This window comes from Cucumis sativus, chromosome 5 (genome assembly GCF_000004075.3).
Source record: "Cucumis sativus cultivar 9930 chromosome 5, Cucumber_9930_V3, whole genome shotgun sequence".
In the NCBI taxonomy this organism is placed as follows: Eukaryota; Viridiplantae; Streptophyta; class Magnoliopsida; order Cucurbitales; family Cucurbitaceae; genus Cucumis; species Cucumis sativus.
The window spans coordinates 14,121,559-14,140,182 of record NC_026659.2 but is presented as its reverse complement, the minus strand read 5'-3'; the positions used below and the strand labels follow the sequence as shown (position 1 = coordinate 14,140,182).

The following is an 18,624-nucleotide window of genomic DNA, read 5'->3' as shown; positions in this document are numbered from 1 at the left end:
GTTAGTGATAGAAAAGTTTTGTTTGTTGGAAATAGGGATGAAAATGTGTACACTCTTGATTTGAATGATTATCCTATTATTGATAAATGTCTTTCGGTTTTGCATAATGATTCTTGGTTATGGCATAGAAGACTAGGACATGCTAGCATGCACTTAATTTCAAATATTTCTAAAAATTGTTTGGTTAGAGGTCTTCCTAGTTTTAGATTTGAAAAAGACAAAGTTTGTGATGCTTGTCAAATGGGTAAGCAAACTAAGTCATCTTTCAAATCTAAAAATGTGATCTCTACTACTAGACCCTTACAACTATTACACATGGACTTATTTGGCCCTTCTAGAATTGCTAGCTATGGTCATTATTATGCTTTTGTGATAGTTGATGATTTTTCTAGATTTACTTAGGTTTTGATGATAAAACATAAGGATGATGCTTTGAAAAGTTTTATTAGTTTTGCAAAAAGAGTACAAAATGAAAAAGGATTTTTTATTTCCAAAATTAGGAGTGATCACGGAGGAGAATTTGATAATGATGCTTTTAAAGCTTTTTGTGAAGAAAATGGTTTTTCCCATAATTTTTCCTCTCCAAGAACTCCTCAACAAAATGGTGTAGTTGAAAGGAAAAATCGTACTTTGCAAGAATTTGCTAGATCAATGTTGAATGAGTATGGTTTACCTAAATATTTTTGGGCGGAAGCCGTTAACACCGCTTGCTATGTTTCAAATAGAGTTTTAATTAGACCCTCTTTAGATAAAACTCCATATGAACTTTGGCATGGAAAAATTCCAAATATTGGGTATTTCAAAGTTTTCGGTTGTAAATGTTTTATTTTGAATAACAAAGAAAAACTTGGAAAATTTGATTCTAAGACGGATGTTGGTATTTTTCTAGGATATTCCTCTACTAGTAAAGCTTATAGAGTTTTCAATAAGAAAACTTTAGTTATTGAGGAATCTATTCATGTTGTATTTGATGAATCTTGGAATAATGTTTCTAATGAGTCTATTTGTAGTGATGATTTAGAAAAAGATTTTGGAGATTTACTTGTTAATGAGAAAGGCAAAGAAATTGTTCCAAGTATGCAAGATGTGAACATCATAGAGAAGAAAGAAGAGGGTTCTTCATCCTTGCCTAAAGAGTGGAGATATGCTCTATCCCATCCCAAGGATCTAATTCTTGGCAATCCCGAACAAGGTGTCAAAACTCGTTCTTCTCTTAATTTATTTAGTAATCTTGCTTTTGTGTCTCAAATTGAACCTAGAAGTTTTAAAGATGCCGAATGTGATGAGTTTTGGATTTTAGTTATGCAAGAAGAATTAAATCAATTTGAAAGAAACAAAGTTTGGAAATTAGTCCCTAGGCCTTCTAATGCATCTATAATCGGAACTAAATGGGTTTTTAGAAATAAGATGGATGAAAATGGAAATATCATTAGAAATAAAGCTAGACTTGTAGCTCAAGGTTATTGTCAAGAAGAAGGTATAGATTATGAAGAGACTTTTGCACCGGTTGCTAGATTAGAAGCTATTATAATGTTGCTTGCTTTTTCTTCTTATAAAAGTTTCATTTTGTATCAAATGGATGTAAAAAGTGCTTTTTTAAACGGTTATATTGTGGAGGAAGTTTACGTAGAACAACCTCCAGGCTTTGAAAGTTTTGATTTACCTAATCATGTTTATAAGTTGAAAAAGGCTCTTTATGGCTTAAAACAAGCTCCAAGAGCTTGGTATGATAGACTTAGCAAGTTTTTACTTGAGAATGACTTTAAGATGGGAAAAATTGATAATACTCTATTTATTAAAGTTAAAAATAATGACATGCTTATAGTACAAATTTATGTGGATGATATTATATTTGGTTCTACTAATTCATCTTTGTGTGAAAAATTTTCCAAGTGTATGCATAATGAGTTTGAGATGAGTATGATGGGAGAACTTAGTTTCTTCCTTGGTCTTCAAATCAAACAACTCAAGGATGGCATCTTCATAAGTCAAGAAAAATACACAAGGGATTTGCTCAAGAAATTCAAATTAAATGAAGGTAAAGTTGCAAAAACTCCTATGAGCACTACCACTAAGCTTAACAAAGATGAAAAAGGTAAGTGTGTGGATATAAAGACTTATCGAGGTATGATCGGATCTTTACTTTATTTGACCGCTAGTAGACCCGATATCATGTTTAGTGTATGTCTTTGTGCTAGATTTCAATCTTGTCCTAAAGAATCACATTTCCATGCCGTTAAAAGGATACTTAAATATTTGCTTGGAACTATTGATGTTGGATTATGGTATCCTAGAAATGTTGAGTTTAATTTGGTAGGATATTCCGATGCGGACTTTGCCGGTAGTCTACTTGACCGTAAAAGTACTAGTGGGACTTGTCAATTTCTTGGTAGTTCCTTAGTATCTTGGTTTAGTAAAAAGCAAAATTCGGTTGCCTTATCCACTACCGAAGCGGAATATATTGCGGTTGCTAGTTGTTGTGCACAAATTCTTTGGATGAAACAAACTCTTTGTGATTTTGGATTAAAATTTGATAATGTGCCTATATTTTGTGATAATACTAGTGCCATAAATTTGACTAAGAATCCTATTCATCATAATAGCACTAAGCATATAGATATTAGGCATCACTTTATTAGAGAGCATGTACAAAATGGTCATATTACTCTTGAGTTTGTAAGCTCCAATAATCAATTAGCGGATATATTTACCAAGCCTTTGAGTGAAGAAAGCTTTTGTAAAAATAGGCTTGAGCTTGGAATTATTCGTTGGGATGCATCTTGATTTTATATCTTACTTGATATTGTTACCATAATGCATATTGATAGGGGAAGAATTAGACATTTTGTATGTGTTCATGTTTTTTTGGGAGAGCTAACTTCATTGGTATTGTTTTTAATGATTCCAAAGGGGGAGAAGTATAAGAAAAATATGTTTTTATCCAATTGTTGCATAATTGTTTCTATTCAATAATGCATATTTTTTATAAAAAAAAATTAATTAAGGACAAAGAAGGTTCTCTTATCAATTGTTTTCAAGTATGATCTTTGTGGTGAAATATATACATGAGCTTTATGGTTATACATCTTGATAATAGAATTATTTGTTGATCATGTGTGTTTCAAGTTATTTTTCTTTAATGATTTGTCATCATAAAAAAGGGGGAGATTGTTGGCTTTTTGGCCCTTAATCTCAAATTAGTTTATTTTAATTATTCAATTAGTTTATGTTTTGATGATAACAAATCTGATTTTTTTTATTGACAATTTTATTAATTTGAATAGACCATATCGTAGAGCTTGGAAAAATGATTCTAACGCCTCTTGAATCACCCAAATCGAAGTGCAAATGAAGAAAATATTGCTAAAAGAAGGTTAACGGAAAAATAACCGAGATTGTGTCGCCAAAAATAACTGAGATTGTGACGTGGCGACCAAGCATTCAATTTGAACCAATTAGAGAAAGCCACTTGAAAGAGTAACAAATGTGGCTTTTTGTTATGTTTTATTGGCAAATAAAGAAAATGAATTTAAAAGGAAAATGATTTTAATATTATTATTTTTCCTTGTGTCTAACGGCTAGTTTTTTTAAAAGATGGTGAACTTGCTTTATTGGCTAATTAAGTTTAAATCTCACCCATTCATTTTTCTTTTACTTATATCTAATGACCCAAATGAATTTGAATTTATCTTTCCTCTCTTTTTAAATACTTCTTTCTAAAGCTTCCAATTTTTATTTTTTTTCATCTTATTCTTGAGAGCTTCTTATTGTATTGTGAGGATTACATTTGTGAGTGAGGATTACATTTGTGAGCTTCAAATTGTATACTCACTCTTTTAGAGAGTTTTTCTTTTGTGTGATTGGATCCTAACACGTGGAAAGAGTCCAAAGAAAATTCTCAATCAAAATCCCATGAGAAAGTGGATGTAAGTTGAGTTTAACCGAACCACTATAAAATTACGGTGTCTTCTTCTCTAACAAGTTGAGTTTAACCGAACCACTATAAAATTACGGTGTCTTCTTCTCTAACTCTTTTCTAATTATTTTTTAATTTAATTTTAGTTACATACTCTTACAATCTTGTTATTTAACAAAGTTTACAAAGTTCTTTATTTAAATTTTACTTTTTATTTGTCAAAAAATTTATTTAAACCCTATTCACCCCCTCTAGGTTGTCATACCGATCCAACAATGTAAAGCAAGCCCCATTAAGTGTGTCACAAGGGTCAACCTTAGCTAGGTAGGTGAGGGCCTTAGCTTGGGCCAAGCCCCGACCATCTCCTAGCTAGGCTCATTCGGGTCTTTAATTATCATTTTTTTGGGATGCATTGTGTTAAGCATTCTTTGAATGGGTGGCACCTTGTAACCACTGTGATATATAATTTGAAAGTAAATAATGAATATGAAATCACTATATTGAATATGGAGCGCAAACCATGGCTCCAAGATGAGATTCAAAAGAATGAAAATACAATGTTTTTAATTCTTGAGCCCTAAGAGGTAAGGTCCACCGGTGCCTGGAAGCCAAGCTTTTCCCAAAAGAAAAGGTCCAGCAGTGAATTGCATGGCTTCATTTCTTCCTATCACTCTAACTCCCTTCCACCTCACTCTCCTATTAGTGTTAGCTCCAGGCCCTCTGTTCCCATACTCGAAATACGAACAAGTTGCCAATGCAAAATTCCCAGACCAAGGCATATATCCAGCCGGCTGAATAAAGTCACCCAATGTCGACTCCATGATCACTGTTCTAGCATATTCCTTCCATGGTCTCCCCAAGAATGTTGGAATCTTGAACCTCTCAGCGAATAGCTTCTGCTCTGGGACGATTCTGCAGTTATGGATAACCAATCCAGAGATTTCCTTTTTATCTGCACGACCATTGGCCGTAACAGTGTTTTGTTGGTTGTCCATGGGACGACGAACAATGATCAATGAGTTTTGGATGATGGTGTTTGAGTCGCCAAAGATGAAATCTACGGTACCAGATATGACACAATTGCGGTAGAATTGACGGTGGGTTTGTACGTAGAGAGTGTCTTGGTAGCCATCCATTCTACAATTAAAGAAGGCAGATCTGTCGGATTGGACTCTGAGAGCTACTGCTTGATGGCCTTCAGGGCCAGCTGTGTTGGTGAATCCCATGGATTTGCAAAGAAATCCTTCTCCAATGGCAGCTGCAAGAGGTAAATTTGTATTCTTAATCATCCATTACCCAAAATGTTTAAGTTGATAGTGAAAGGAAAATTTAATATTATATCACTCAACCACGTGATTTTTGTGAAGACTTACCAAAAGATGCGGTGTTTTGGGTGGTGATCCCGTCACGATTGCTTTTGCGACCAGTGACAATGGTTTTTCTTGGGCCATCTCCATACATGAAAATATTTTTCATGTCTTTAGTGACAATGATGGGTTCATTATAGACCCCTGCTTTCACGTAGATTACATATCTTCCTTTTAGGGCCTTTGGGTATGCAGCTAATGCAGCACCAATGGTCTTGTATTGCCCACTACCATCCTTAGCCACCACTACGTTCGGTTTTACTCGAACACCACCTCTTTTTGCTGCCAACAACTTCCTATCTGATCCCGTCAACCATGTCGGGAACGAGTCACTATCTACTTCTGTTGTTCCAAGTAGCCTACGACCACTCGGTTGGACCTGTCAATAATATATAGAACATTTTAAAAAATTGCAGATATAGCAAAATCTTTCAAAGTCTATCAATAATAAATGATATGAGTCACGGTGTAGCAAATATTGATAAAAGAGTCTTCATTGATATAGCAAAATGCCAATGTCTAATCAATGATAGATATTTATAAACCTTGATAGACTACTATCATATCTATCAACAATGACAACTAACATCGAATTTAATAGAAAGTGATAAAAGTTTAATTGTGTCTATTAGTATCAATAGAAAGTGATAAAAGTTTATTGATATGTATTAATATGGATAGAGGTTGAAATTTTGGTATATTTGAAAGTTTGAAGTGAGATATATCATAATTACCTTCAATTGCAAGCCAAGTTCTTTGAGAATATCAGAAACAGCACCAACAATAGCAAGAGCATTACTAGTAAGCTTGCCAGCAACATCAAGACCATCTTGCATCTTTTGTTTAAGCTGAGGATCAAATTCCTCAAGTCCATCAAGACAAGATTGTTGATAAGAAATAACAGCGGTTAGCCAATTCTTAATATCAGCGATACGGTCTTCGTTAGTATGCAAATCGGGATCGCCAACAGTAGAATAAGACGCATGCAACTCATCAATAGCAGATTGTAATAAATCCTTACAATCATCAACACTCATTTTAATTGTAGCATTGTTAGCTGCCTCAACCATAAGGTTATCAGTCAAATTATAACCCTTTTTCATCTCTTCAATGGTAGACGTAATCGCGGCTTTTATGAACTCTTTCGGGTCCTCTACCGACGAATTATTTCCAACACTACCAAGTGTAGTTTGACATTCTGGTTGGTAATCGGCATTAGAACAAATAGATGCGACAGCCTTCATTTTTGGAGATAAATTTGCAGTTTCATCAGAACTATCGCTCTTGTTTACTATAGCGACAACCGCGAGAGCTACACCGACTACAAGAATAAGGGATATCCCCGACATGACCACCTTCCCAACCATTTTTTTCTTTTTTCTTTTACCTTGCTATTTTTTTTCCTTCAAAAATCAAAACCTTAATGCAAGAAAGTTTTCCCACCATACAGAGATGGGAAAACAAAAGGTTTGGGTTTTGATTTATGTGTTTCCTTTTTTTACCCTTTTTTTTTTTTTTGTTGGGTTTTTGTAGTGATTTGAATGGAGGAGGGTGATGAGAAATTGGTTAGCATCAGCAACATTATATAGTGCTAAATTTTGGCTTAAAATAGCTAGGAGCTGTCTTTTAGGAATTGGATATATATGTGTGGTTTATTTTTAGTGTTTGTGAATGGAGTTGAGATAGTCAATACCTCAAATACACCACAACTTCCTAACAATAATTGTCCAAGTCTAACCTTTATTATTATCATTTTTAAGAACAACCACATTGTGTCATTAATTATATTTTCTCCCATATTCACCTTTATCCTATTATGTGCAAGTATCGGGATTTAGTAGTTAAATATGATCAATTGTTTTATAGTTGTCATCTAATAATATATTTCACTCATTCATCAATAGTACAAGTTAAAACATATATGTTTTCTCTTATAATAGTTCAATATGTGCTTATGACATTTTAAGAACCCTTTTCATATTGCATCTACTATTTCAACAATTGTCCAATGATTTCTTAAACAATATTTGATTAAACTTGTGTGTGTTTTCATGGCATATATGGAGACGAAAATAGACGTTTATGCTCTAAACCTCAAACATTTTGTGTCTTCAAATCAAATAAATAATTTTATATATCAATGATTCATTGGAACCATAAAAACCTAATTAGGTATTGGTTAGGCCAAGGGGTGAAACTAACTGTTTTTATGAAATAATATAAAAGAGAAACTTTATTATTACAAAAATACTAAAATATTTACGAGCCGTGTAACGAAATAAAATAACTCATAATATTTATTTTATAAATTTTAGGTTTTGCATTTCAAAAGATTTTTCATTTTTTTTTCTTTTTCTTTTTGAGATTTATTTGTCTCATCTTTATATTATGAATTTCTTTATTTTATTACTTATTCATTTTACAATAATATTATGGTTATTTATGTAAATATTTACCAATTTTTTCCTTCTTCTTCATTTCTCATATTTCTTCATCTTCTTGGTACAAGAACTAAATGCGTGTACCAATATCTAAACAACCAGTTGTCTATCCCAAATAAACTACTATCACTAATAGATCAAATAGATCGTTTTGATTTACTACAAGATCTCTTAGACTGAGTACGAGATCATTTAGATTTGATGCAAGATCGTTGATTTAGACTACATACAAGGGTACAAGATCGTTTAGACTTGCTACGAGATCGTTTGACTTGCTACAAAATCGTTTAAAATGATCTTGTTTAAACTTGGTACAAAATCATTTTTCTCGTGTATGTGACGTTGATTAATCGTAGGAGTATTTTGTGTTATTTCACGTTGTGGGCTAGTGAGTTTTTTAAAAATAAAAAAAAATGTTCTATACGGTATAAATATTTTTGCATTTTGTTCTATTTTGAAAAAAAACTCATTATTTTTATTTATTTTAAATATTATTTATTCATCCTTAATATATGATAATATTAATGTATTATGATTGTACATTGAACTTCGCTAATTTTTAACTTTCAAGCTCTCTCTCTCTCTCTCCTCCCTCTTCTTCTTATCCCTATTCCTAACCTCTTTTTCCTCTTTTTGTACTTCCAAATTTCAACTCCCCATTTTCCTTAATCTTTTGTTATATTTTTAATATTATTATCCCTTTTTTGTCATTCCTAATTCAATATTTCTCTTTTTATTTTTGTGAGTGAGTGAGCTTATGCACGTGTTGAATGAAAAATTAAATAGACATGAAAACCAAGCTAAACGATATAGTTATAATTTAAATATGTTTTAAACGCTAATTCTTTATGCGATGCAAGAAGACTAAACAATAAGATAACTTATGTTTCAAACGCTACGGGAATGAAAGCTTTAGAATCTTTCATGTTTTAGTTTTAAACTATGTAATATTGATCATGACTATGAGATCACATGAGTTATGCGGAAAAATGAAAACATCTCATCACACATATGTTGACATCCTAGGCGAGATGGACAAACATAATGAGACATACTAAAGTCATGATCTTTATCACATGATTAAAAAGAATCAAATGTTTTATTACCGTTTAGTATTCAATAAGTCAACATAACCCCTTCATAAATAAATAAAAAGGTTACAAATTAATTTCGTCTATTGATTCCCTCACATTATATATATACTTTCTTCATCATTTTATTTCACACGAGAGAAATTTTCATAAGCATGTAAACGCTCTCTCAATCTTCTTCTTTTGAGTTTACCAAGCAATTTTAAGTGTTTACCTGAGTGATAAGATTCTAATTGATTTATGTGCAAAATCAATTGAAGAATAAATGTTGTTTTATCATGGGAACGACAAGACAATAATTTTGTTTGCACAAAGAAGTAGAGTTGTGAAACATCTTAAAAAGAGCATGATCCGCGACTCAGCCATTTCTTAACCAATCTTTGTTTTTCCAGCTTTGCGTTCTGACCGCTAGGCATTTTGTCCACTTGATGAGATAATCGTACACAACTTGACTATGCGAGATACCGTACGTTGAGCAAGACACAACGCGAAGTGCAACAACAGCACATGGCACAATTCAACTAAACTCTAGAACAATTTGCTTGAGTCTACAAATGGGGTGTTCTTGGTAATGGGTGGCTGTTATAGGTCACTTGTTGGACTAAGAATCGCAAGCTAAGGAAGATAAGCCAGTTATAAAATCAAAACAATAACAGTAACAGTCAAGTGAAGACAAAAGAAGGTTAGACCAAAAAGAAAAAGTAGGGAAATGAGAGGTGTTAGGCTAAAGGGCCCAACTCACCCTCCTTGGATGGAGGACCCAAGTTTGTATTCCCTATTCCCTCCTGGATTTAGAACCTTTAAGTCCACCCCATTGTAGGGGAGGAGAGAACCATAGGCAAACCCGAGGGAAGTTCTCCCCTTTTATTTTCCTCCTAAGTCAATCCCCTTTTCTGTGCTCCCATAATCAATCTCTTTCTTCCAATTCTTCCTTACAAAGAGATTTCTTGTTTATCATGTCCAAGTATGACATATGTTTTAATTCTCTTTTATGTTTTGTGTTTCTATTCTGGGATTGTTCTATTGTTTGGCTTCATTACTTGTTTGATTTTCCTGGCCTTATTCTTGCTACCAACCATTTCCCTCACAATAGCTTTTGAAGTGGCTTTAATTTCCAGTGAAACAAGAGCTTGAAATTAAAGGAGAATATAAATTTGGTTAAAACTATTCTATCTCTCTTCTTTATGATGCTACTGCAGACTGCAGCTTTTACTCCCAAAATTCACCATGGCATCTCTAATTTCCTCCTCTATAGCTTTTGAGTTCAGTAATAATTAAGTAGTGATTTGTAATATCTTGAAGTTGCTCACTCCCAAATTGATATTGACATTCACTTGTCTGGTCCATTTTCATCTTCTTTCTTTTTATTTAATTCTTCATTATTGATTTAGAGTTTCATTGTAAAGTGGACTTTTGATTCGATTGCTATCATTTTTCACAAAATTTTGTGCATAAATGGAATGAAAATGGGTGTTTTACTTACCCATCATCTGATTGATAATAGTGTATCAAAGTTTTCATATTATTAAAAAAAAAATCGAGTAAGGTTTCATTCATTTTTTTTAAACTTTTGAAAGAAATTGGCTAATTAAACAAGAAAAAAAAACACTAATGGATGAAGTGGTTAACCCTCATTATCATATGATTTTCTACACATATATTTTATATATAGGTTGGTGATGATCACATTTTGTTTTATCTAACGGCCTATTTTATAAAATTTATTTGAAAGATTAATTTTCATAATATAATAAAAACACCTAAATATTTACAACGCCGGTTACAAAATCAAAAATTGATTAGCTCGATCATTTATTTAAAAATATTTCAAGTTTGTCCTTCTTTTCCATTTTCTTTCTTTTGCAACTTCTTTTTCTTTTCGTCTTCTTTCTTCTGCAAAGTTTTTTTATATTTTTCTAAAATCATGATCTTTGTTTTCAAATCAAACATAAATCTTGTCTTGTATTATTTTTTTTCAATGTGTTATTTGGTTTAAGATTACACCAAAGTTCAAGTTGGTGTACAAAGTATAAAAGATCTTGCTACATAATCTTGGACAAAAATTGTTGGAATATTAGTACACGATCATTTAGATTTTAGGTACACGATCGTTTAGATTTTAGGTACACGATCGTTTAGATTTTAGGTACACGATCGTGTAGCTAAATCCAATCAATCCTATAACAAATATAAAATATTTATATTTGGTACATGAACTTAAAAAAAGATCCTTGGATATCGTTTAGATTTGGTGTGTATCATGATCGAAATAGGTGCCCAAGGGTCCAATTAATTGCATGTTGATGGGGCATTTTTGTATTTTTCATTGTGGATATTCATGCTTTTTTTTTCCTTTTTCGAAATTGTTTATAATGCTAAACTAAAAAAATATTTTGCCAATTTATTATATGTTTTTTTAAAAAAAAAAAAACTTCGTTAATAATGCTAATATTAAGACTCAACTAGAAAAATAAATTAAAATTGAGCTCTATCTTTAGGTTGAGGCACTTGAGTTTTTGAAAAGAAAAAAGAATAAAAGAATGCTAAACTAGCGTAAATTTTAAGGGTCGAACAAAATTTCAAACTATGTTTTAGTAGTAATTATTCTGAAGTCTTTATTTTCATATTTAGTTTACGTGCTTAAAGAAATAGAAATTTATATTAATTGAACAGTTCTATTAGTAGAACCTGTTACACATTTGAAAATTCTTGAACTAACATTAGCCAATTTGAAACATAAAAAACCAAATACACATTCTTTGAAAATTCAAGAACCTAAAATGTAAATGTCATAGACCTATTAATACAAAATTGAAGATTGAAGGTTTGACAACAAGGAGAAAGAAAAGGCAATGCATAATAAACATGACTAACCAATCACAATAAATCATAAACGAACGGTATGCTCATTTATTCATAGCATCTCAAAAAAGTGAACCAATAATTTCCTTGTGTCCACGTTGTCTTATAGCATATGCTTCAAAACATATAAAAGTTTTATCTGTTCTCGAAAGTAGAAAGAAGTACAAATAGTCAAAGAATACCACTGTGCCCATACAATCAAATCCCATAAGCAAGAACAGAGCATAGAAACCTAGGGTAATACAAATAAGGCAAAACCATTTTATGTGCTAAGTCGATATCTATGGGGGCCAAAAGAATAGAAGAAAAAGAAACCTTCAGAATGCTCCATGTTTAATTTGCTGGCCGACTTCTTCAAGCTGATCCACCGGCAGTGGATTCCTCTATGCTAATATCCTTCTGTAGTAAACAAGGCATGGTGACATACAAAGTCCTGAAGCAGCTAGCTAACCTAGTGTAGTCAAAACAATAGAACATCCAGCGCCTCTGTTTTTAAAGGCTCAAGGCGCACTAAGGCGCATTGGTCCTCTGGAGCCTAGGCGCAAGGCGCAAAAAAAAGCGCGAGCTTTTTTTCATAAGGCGCACTATATATAAAAAGAGAAGAAAATATATATACACACATATAGCAGAGCAACAATGTATAAAATATAGGTACCCAATATAAGTAGCCTAAACAACAAAACACAACAAAAAACTACCCAGTATTCAACAAGTCAATAATCAAAATAAAAGTTCATCCCTAAAGATCAAACTCATCATCACTAAATTGATCCTCGTCTTCATTCAATCCTTCGTTAGACTTATAGCCATCAGTATCTTCTTCTTCCAAATCGAAGTCATCTAAATTTACTTGTTTCCGTTGCGTGGTAGACGAGGATGAACATGAAACAATAGTCTTTGGTCTAGAGGTACTAGCTCTAGAATAGAATGATGGTTCTTTTGCTCCGACAGCTCTAGAAACATCACCCCACGTTAAAGAATCATCATTAAATACCAACTCATCATCCTCCTCAGAATCGTCATCCAATCTTCCAATCAACCATTCATTACTATCATCAATATCTTTCAAGGAGATGGGGTCGACAATATCTCGTAGGTTGTATCGACGTTTTAGTGCTCTGTTGTATTTGATGAACACTAGATCATTCAAACGACTTTGAGCAAGCCTATTTCGTTTCTTGCTATGAAGCTGAAAAATTAGAAAGTTTCATTGTCAGTGAATCAACAAATTTTGATTATCATTCTCAATGTATTTAAGGAGAGGAAAGGTAACCTGTTCAAACACACTCCAATTACGCTCGCATCCAGAAGCACTACAAGTAAGACCTAAAATTCTCACAGCAAACTTTTGCAAGTTTGGAGTTGATTGTCCAAAATTATCCCACCATTCCACTATAGGCACAAACAAAAAAATATATATATTAATAGAAGAGCTTGTTGCTAGTATCGTTGAATAATCGTTTAGTTGAAATTTACCTGGAGATATTTTGTCCCTTTGGATGGGATGGGATGGGATGAAGTTGTTATAAATGGAGGATTGGAGGGGAGTGTGTTGTGAGATGGATGGGATGAAGGTTGAGTTTGATGGGTTATCGAAGGAAGTTGAAGTTGAGAAGTATAAGAAGAAGAAGATGTAGACTTTAGAGAGTTTTTTCTAACTCAATGGGTATACCATGCTATGAAAACAGAAAACAATGGAGTTTGATGTTCTTGTCAAAGAGTTACAGAAGAAGGAGAAAGCAATGCAGATGTTAACTGAACGATTGAGATACTAACCCGTGATAAAGCTGAGATGGAGGAGGCGAAAACTGAAGCACTAGCAGCACTGTAGCACAGAATATTATTGTCTTCTCTTTTCCTCTGTTTTTGCACCAAAAAACAGAGTAATGGCAGCCGCAGCACTCGTTTTGTGTGAAGAAGAAGGGTGGCCGGAACGGAAGGGTGGAAAAGGAAGCAAACGGAAGACGAAGACGAAGAACTGAAGTAGAAGCAGAACGGAAGACGAAGAACTGAAGAAGTAGATGAAGAGTCGTGTGCACCAAAAAACAGAGTAATGGCAGCCGCAGCACTCGTTTTGTGTGAAGAAGAAAGGGTGGCCGGAATGGAAGGGTGGAAAAGGAAGCAAACGGAAGACGAAGACGAAGAACTGAAGTAGAAGCAGAACGGAAGACGAAGAACTGAAGAAGTAGATGAAGAGTCGTGTTGAAGAAACTTCACGCGCGAAAGGAGAAGGGTTCTTTCTTCACGTTTACGTAATAGGTTTAAAAAACCTAAATAATAATAGTTTTTTATAATTAAAGCCCAGCCCATAACTTATAAAAAAAAGCCCACGCCTAATTCGACTTGCGCCTAGGCGCGCCTCAAGGGAGGCGCGCGCCTAATATGGGCTTTTTATAATTCGCTGCGCCTCCTCACAAATAAGCCCCAAGTGGGCGCCTTGAGCCTAGGCGCGCCTAGGCGCGCGCCTTAGGGCGCTTTTTAAAACACTGTCCAGCGCCATAGATGACAAACTTATAGCGTCTCAAAACAGGCATCAAATGTACAACTTGCTGAGAAGACGAGAAAAACACGTGAACAAACCAATTCCTTCCAGAAAGAAACTTAAAATGGTAGTCCTGCACCTAGGATGATCTTCATAGACTATTGGTTCCAAGGTTTTACAGGCACTTCAACACGGGAATATTTTCTCCAGTAACGTAAAAGTAAAAGAACAGAATAGGCAAACCTTGAGGTTTTAAACATCTGTAATTCCAGTAGCTTCTGGTATCAATTGTAATAATACTCCCCTCCTTCAATGTGCTAATATCACACCTTAATCAGCCTTCATAGCGGCAGTTCGAGGGTATTTTTCTTTAACTAAATCGGTATTTGTGTTGATCAATCAAGTTCAGTTCTTGAACTTGCATCTGTATTACCTTCTGCTAGTATAATATTAATTGGCTGCCATCCTGAATTATGATGAGTAATCCATTTCTTCATGGAGGTTATCATATGCAAAATCTGAAGCACATCGCCCAAAGCAAAATCTGTTAAGCATTCTTTCTTCAGAATCAATGCTGCTTCATATCTGCAATTCAATTGAAACAGAAGTTATTATCGAAACTAGAACCCAACAATCTAGAAAGCTGGATCAGCTTGAGATGACCAGAAATCACATCACCTGCAACGTGAAGCCATCATTGCAGAACGACCAGCTGGAGAAGCTAAAAAATAATGAATCTTATCCCATATGGCTTTTGGGTACTGATTAGGATACCCACCTAGAGGGTTCACACATTTCCACAGTTTTTCTGTTTTACCAACATACAGTTGCAGTTCTCCTATCTCCTGCTTCACTACCATATTATGCTCTATCGCACTATCTAGTGCCATTTTTACATCAGTATTGCAGTTTCTCAAATCTCCATATCGTATGCACTCAGCTATATTTTCCTCCTTTGGCATAATTTTTTCCACTTTCAGGGTGTTCAATGCAAGAAGAATAACTCCAATGAGGCCTTGAATGTACTCTGATGGTGGTGGTTGCCCCTGAGATCCCCAGCCATCGTTATGAGATAAACTTCTAGTAACAGTGGTAAAAGATGAATGAGGTGTATACTCTACTGCATCACGGGCATGTCTTTTATTCAATGCATCATGATGGAATGATTGGCCACCATGATGACTACGGCTTTTGTCAGGGGCATTAAAGTTAGCAGGATTTTGAGACTTAGAATGTGGTCTAAATTCACCAGTTTGTTGATGGAAATTTTGAGGATTTATAGGATAATTGGGATAATCAGAGATATGTAGCTGACTAATATTGGGTGCAGGGAGATCAGGTTGACCAAGGACTGGAAAAGGATTATGATTAAGAGAGTTAGGAGGAAAAACATTATCCGGTCGAAAAGGAGGATGGAGCTGCATGTTGTTTTGCCTCATATGAGGAGGTTGGTAACTTGAGGAATTACTCATTGAAATATTGCCATCAGACCTAGCATGAGCCAGGTGAGAAGGTTGGTAACATGAGGAACTACCCATTGAACCATTGCCATCAATCCTAGCATGGCTGGAATTTTCAATAAACAAGTTTGGAATGGATTGACTAGAAGAGCCTACAGGATTGCCATTTCCAAAGAATTCATGGGGTGCTTTCTTAAACTGCTTTGCTTGCATATGATTTGGTTGGTTTAAAAAATTAGGGTTTTTCTCTTGCATAGACGCAGGTGAGCTTAAAGCTCTGGATATAACTGGTTGGTTGGAGTTTTTCTGTACATATTTACCTTTATGTTTATTGTCACCCATCCTCTCGGTAGAATAAGATCTTTGGTTACCCAAATTGACATTTTCAGGTTTGTATACTATAGCTTGTCCTGTGTGCTGATTATGATCAAATCCAGAGGTCTGAGATATTTGAGGTTCAGAAGTAGGGATACCATTCACAAGTTGAGATGATTCAGTACTGGATATTGGAAGTCCACCAGCTACAAGACTCATCCAAAGCCAAACACTCTTTGCTGCTGCTACTAGTGGTGCAGAAGCCTTTTGTGGCTGCGCAAGAAGAATATTATATCTTCTCATTCTTAATTGATGAAGTGCGTTAGAAAAATCCCTATCACCCGAAATTAGCAAATAATTTGCAGGAGCAGGGTTATCAACTGCCCAAAACAACATATCGACTAGAATCTTCTTATCACTTGCATCTTTAACACCTGTTAGAAGAAAGCTTAACAAATTAGAGTCCAACAAGTCCTCCAACTTTGCAGTAATTTTTCATGATTTGTTTTAAAACCAATGAATGATGGATACATCAAGATCAGACATCTACTAGATAGAAAGAGTGAAACCAACATAAAATTAATTCAAAGACCAGCACAAAACAGTACAAGACGATCAAAATACTACAAAGGCAAAATTGAAATTTCAAAAGAATTCAGAAAATCAAATTTCAGAAGAGTAAGTAATGATTTCATGAAAAAAAAAAAACAGTTACCCTACTTTTACAATACATAGCAAAAAATAGCAAAAAAAGAAAAAAAAAAACTGAATTTTACTATAAATATGGCAGTCGCAACAAAAATAAATAAATAAAGAGAGGGAAAAGATAACACAAACATGACACAACTAGGCACATTCGACTTATAAAAGCCTACATCGATGAGCGAAGACGATAATTTTCATTATTATCCAGGATGGGATTGCAAAGAGCAAGTTCAGTCACTCACTAATTAGTAATTCTAAATGACAATGGGAAGTTATTTGAAAGTTGAACTTCAAAAGCAGTGCAAAATACACTTTCAAAATCAAACATGAAAACGACGACTGAGAATACGAGTCCCTCATTTTTCTTTTCAATTCGTAAATTGGAGTAAGTAAGAGCACTGTTCCACTTCCACTCATGCAATCATACAACCCACAAGCGGAATTGAGAATAAGCCATACATAGATTCAAGCATCACATCCGATCCGCAATTCAGTGGAGAAAACCAAATCCATCAAACAATAATCACAGAAATAACAAACAGAATGAACAAAAAAGAAGAGAAAAGCAAAAAAAAAAAAAGAGAAACCCTAGGGTTTCTACAGCCTATAGAACAGAAAACAGCAGAAAGGGAAAGAGACATACCAGCAGGAACATGATTCAAAGCGATGCCAGTACTAGAAAGAGCCTGCTGAATAGAATTAGGAATGCGATTGGTATCCCCATAAGCGGAAATGGAGACAGGGCCACAATAGTTGATTTTGACGAGGGCAGAAACTGATGTTTTGGGCGATGGCGTGAGGATCACATCCCTTAGGGACCTGACAGTTCTCGATGTCCCACCAAACAGAAGTCTTAGCCCTGATGTATTGGGGCTCAGCTGAAGTGGCCGGAGTGGCGGCCGGAGCTACATCGCCATTCATGGGCGGGGCAGTGAAAAAATGTGGAGGGAGAGGAGATGGGGATGGGAAGAGTCAGCCGCAGAACAGACCACTCGTCATATTATTAGGAGAGAGTGTGTGATATTCATTCATTGCAAAGCCTTTTTACACGTTGGTCGTGACAAACAGACCTTTTCTTTTTTCTTTTCTTCAATCCATTTTCGAGTCTTTTTGGTCAAAACTATTTTTTGTTTTTCACCTCTACCAAAGTTACCACTCTTTTAACTCAAAACGTTCATGGCAACTCCAAAACTCCGACTTAATGGAAATGATGCTAATAAGATCACCACAATCAAACTCCACCATAATTGGGAGGAGAGCCTAAAGCAAACCTATCCATAAAGACTTACAACAATAGATCACAGTAAACGTCTCAGCTGCCTTGATGGTCATTTGAACCAAACCCTCTCACAACCAACAAACAAAAGATTGAGAGGAGATAAGTTAGACGGTGAGATTAGTTGGTGATTTTTAAGTTGGGCACTATGAGATTTGAATCTCTAACTTTATCGTTAGCCACATATGTTTTAATATCAAATGAGGTTAGTTTAACGAAAACTGACATAATTTTCTTTTTGATTTCTTATCTTTTTACTTGTTGTACTCAAAGTGTGGAGGTAGAGAATCAAATATTTGGTCTTAATAGTAAGTTTAAGTTGAATTCTTTGAATTTCAATATCATTTTGCTTATAAAGATATATTTTAAATTTTAAAAAATGCTCCTAATGTTACATTTTATTAGAAAATACTCTTGCTGTTGAGAAGTTTTCACTTAGAAAAAAAATATTAAGCTATTTACAAAAGTAGCAAAAGTACACTAATAACATTAATAAATTTCTATCGACCTCTATCAATGATAAACTTATATCAATTTCTATCACTAAAAGTATCGATAATAGATTTCTATCAATTTTTATCATCAATTCGATAGGTTTCAATGATAGATTTCTATCGATTTTTATCATTGGTAAACACCGATAGACATCATATAATGTTTATCAGTGATAGACTTGATAAGTTGTAGACCTAGAATATTGTCTATAATA

The 18,624-nt window shown here is 34.3% G+C and overlaps 1 protein-coding gene and 1 non-coding gene across 2 annotated transcripts; both read right to left on the bottom strand.

Moving 5' to 3' along the window:
* Positions 1-4,343: 4,343 nt before the first annotated feature.
* Positions 4,344-6,191, bottom strand: LOC101220071 (pectinesterase). The gene is made up of 3 exons (XM_004149450.3): positions 6,018-6,191; positions 5,290-5,662; positions 4,344-5,174 (listed from the first exon to the last, which is right to left on the bottom strand). Exons 1-3 carry the CDS (start codon positions 6,117-6,119, stop codon positions 4,480-4,482), a joined length of 1,170 nt encoding a protein of 389 aa, XP_004149498.3. The 5' UTR covers positions 6,120-6,191; the 3' UTR covers positions 4,344-4,479.
* A 5,509-nt stretch (positions 6,192-11,700) lies between these two features.
* On the bottom strand, positions 11,701-17,682 carry LOC101219837. The gene is made up of 5 exons (XR_004216696.1): positions 17,283-17,682; positions 14,838-16,368; positions 13,154-14,744; positions 12,951-13,069; positions 11,701-12,866 (listed from the first exon to the last, which is right to left on the bottom strand). It is a non-coding gene; the product is annotated as an uncharacterized LOC101219837 (transcript).
* Between the last annotated feature and the right edge of the window lie 942 nt (positions 17,683-18,624).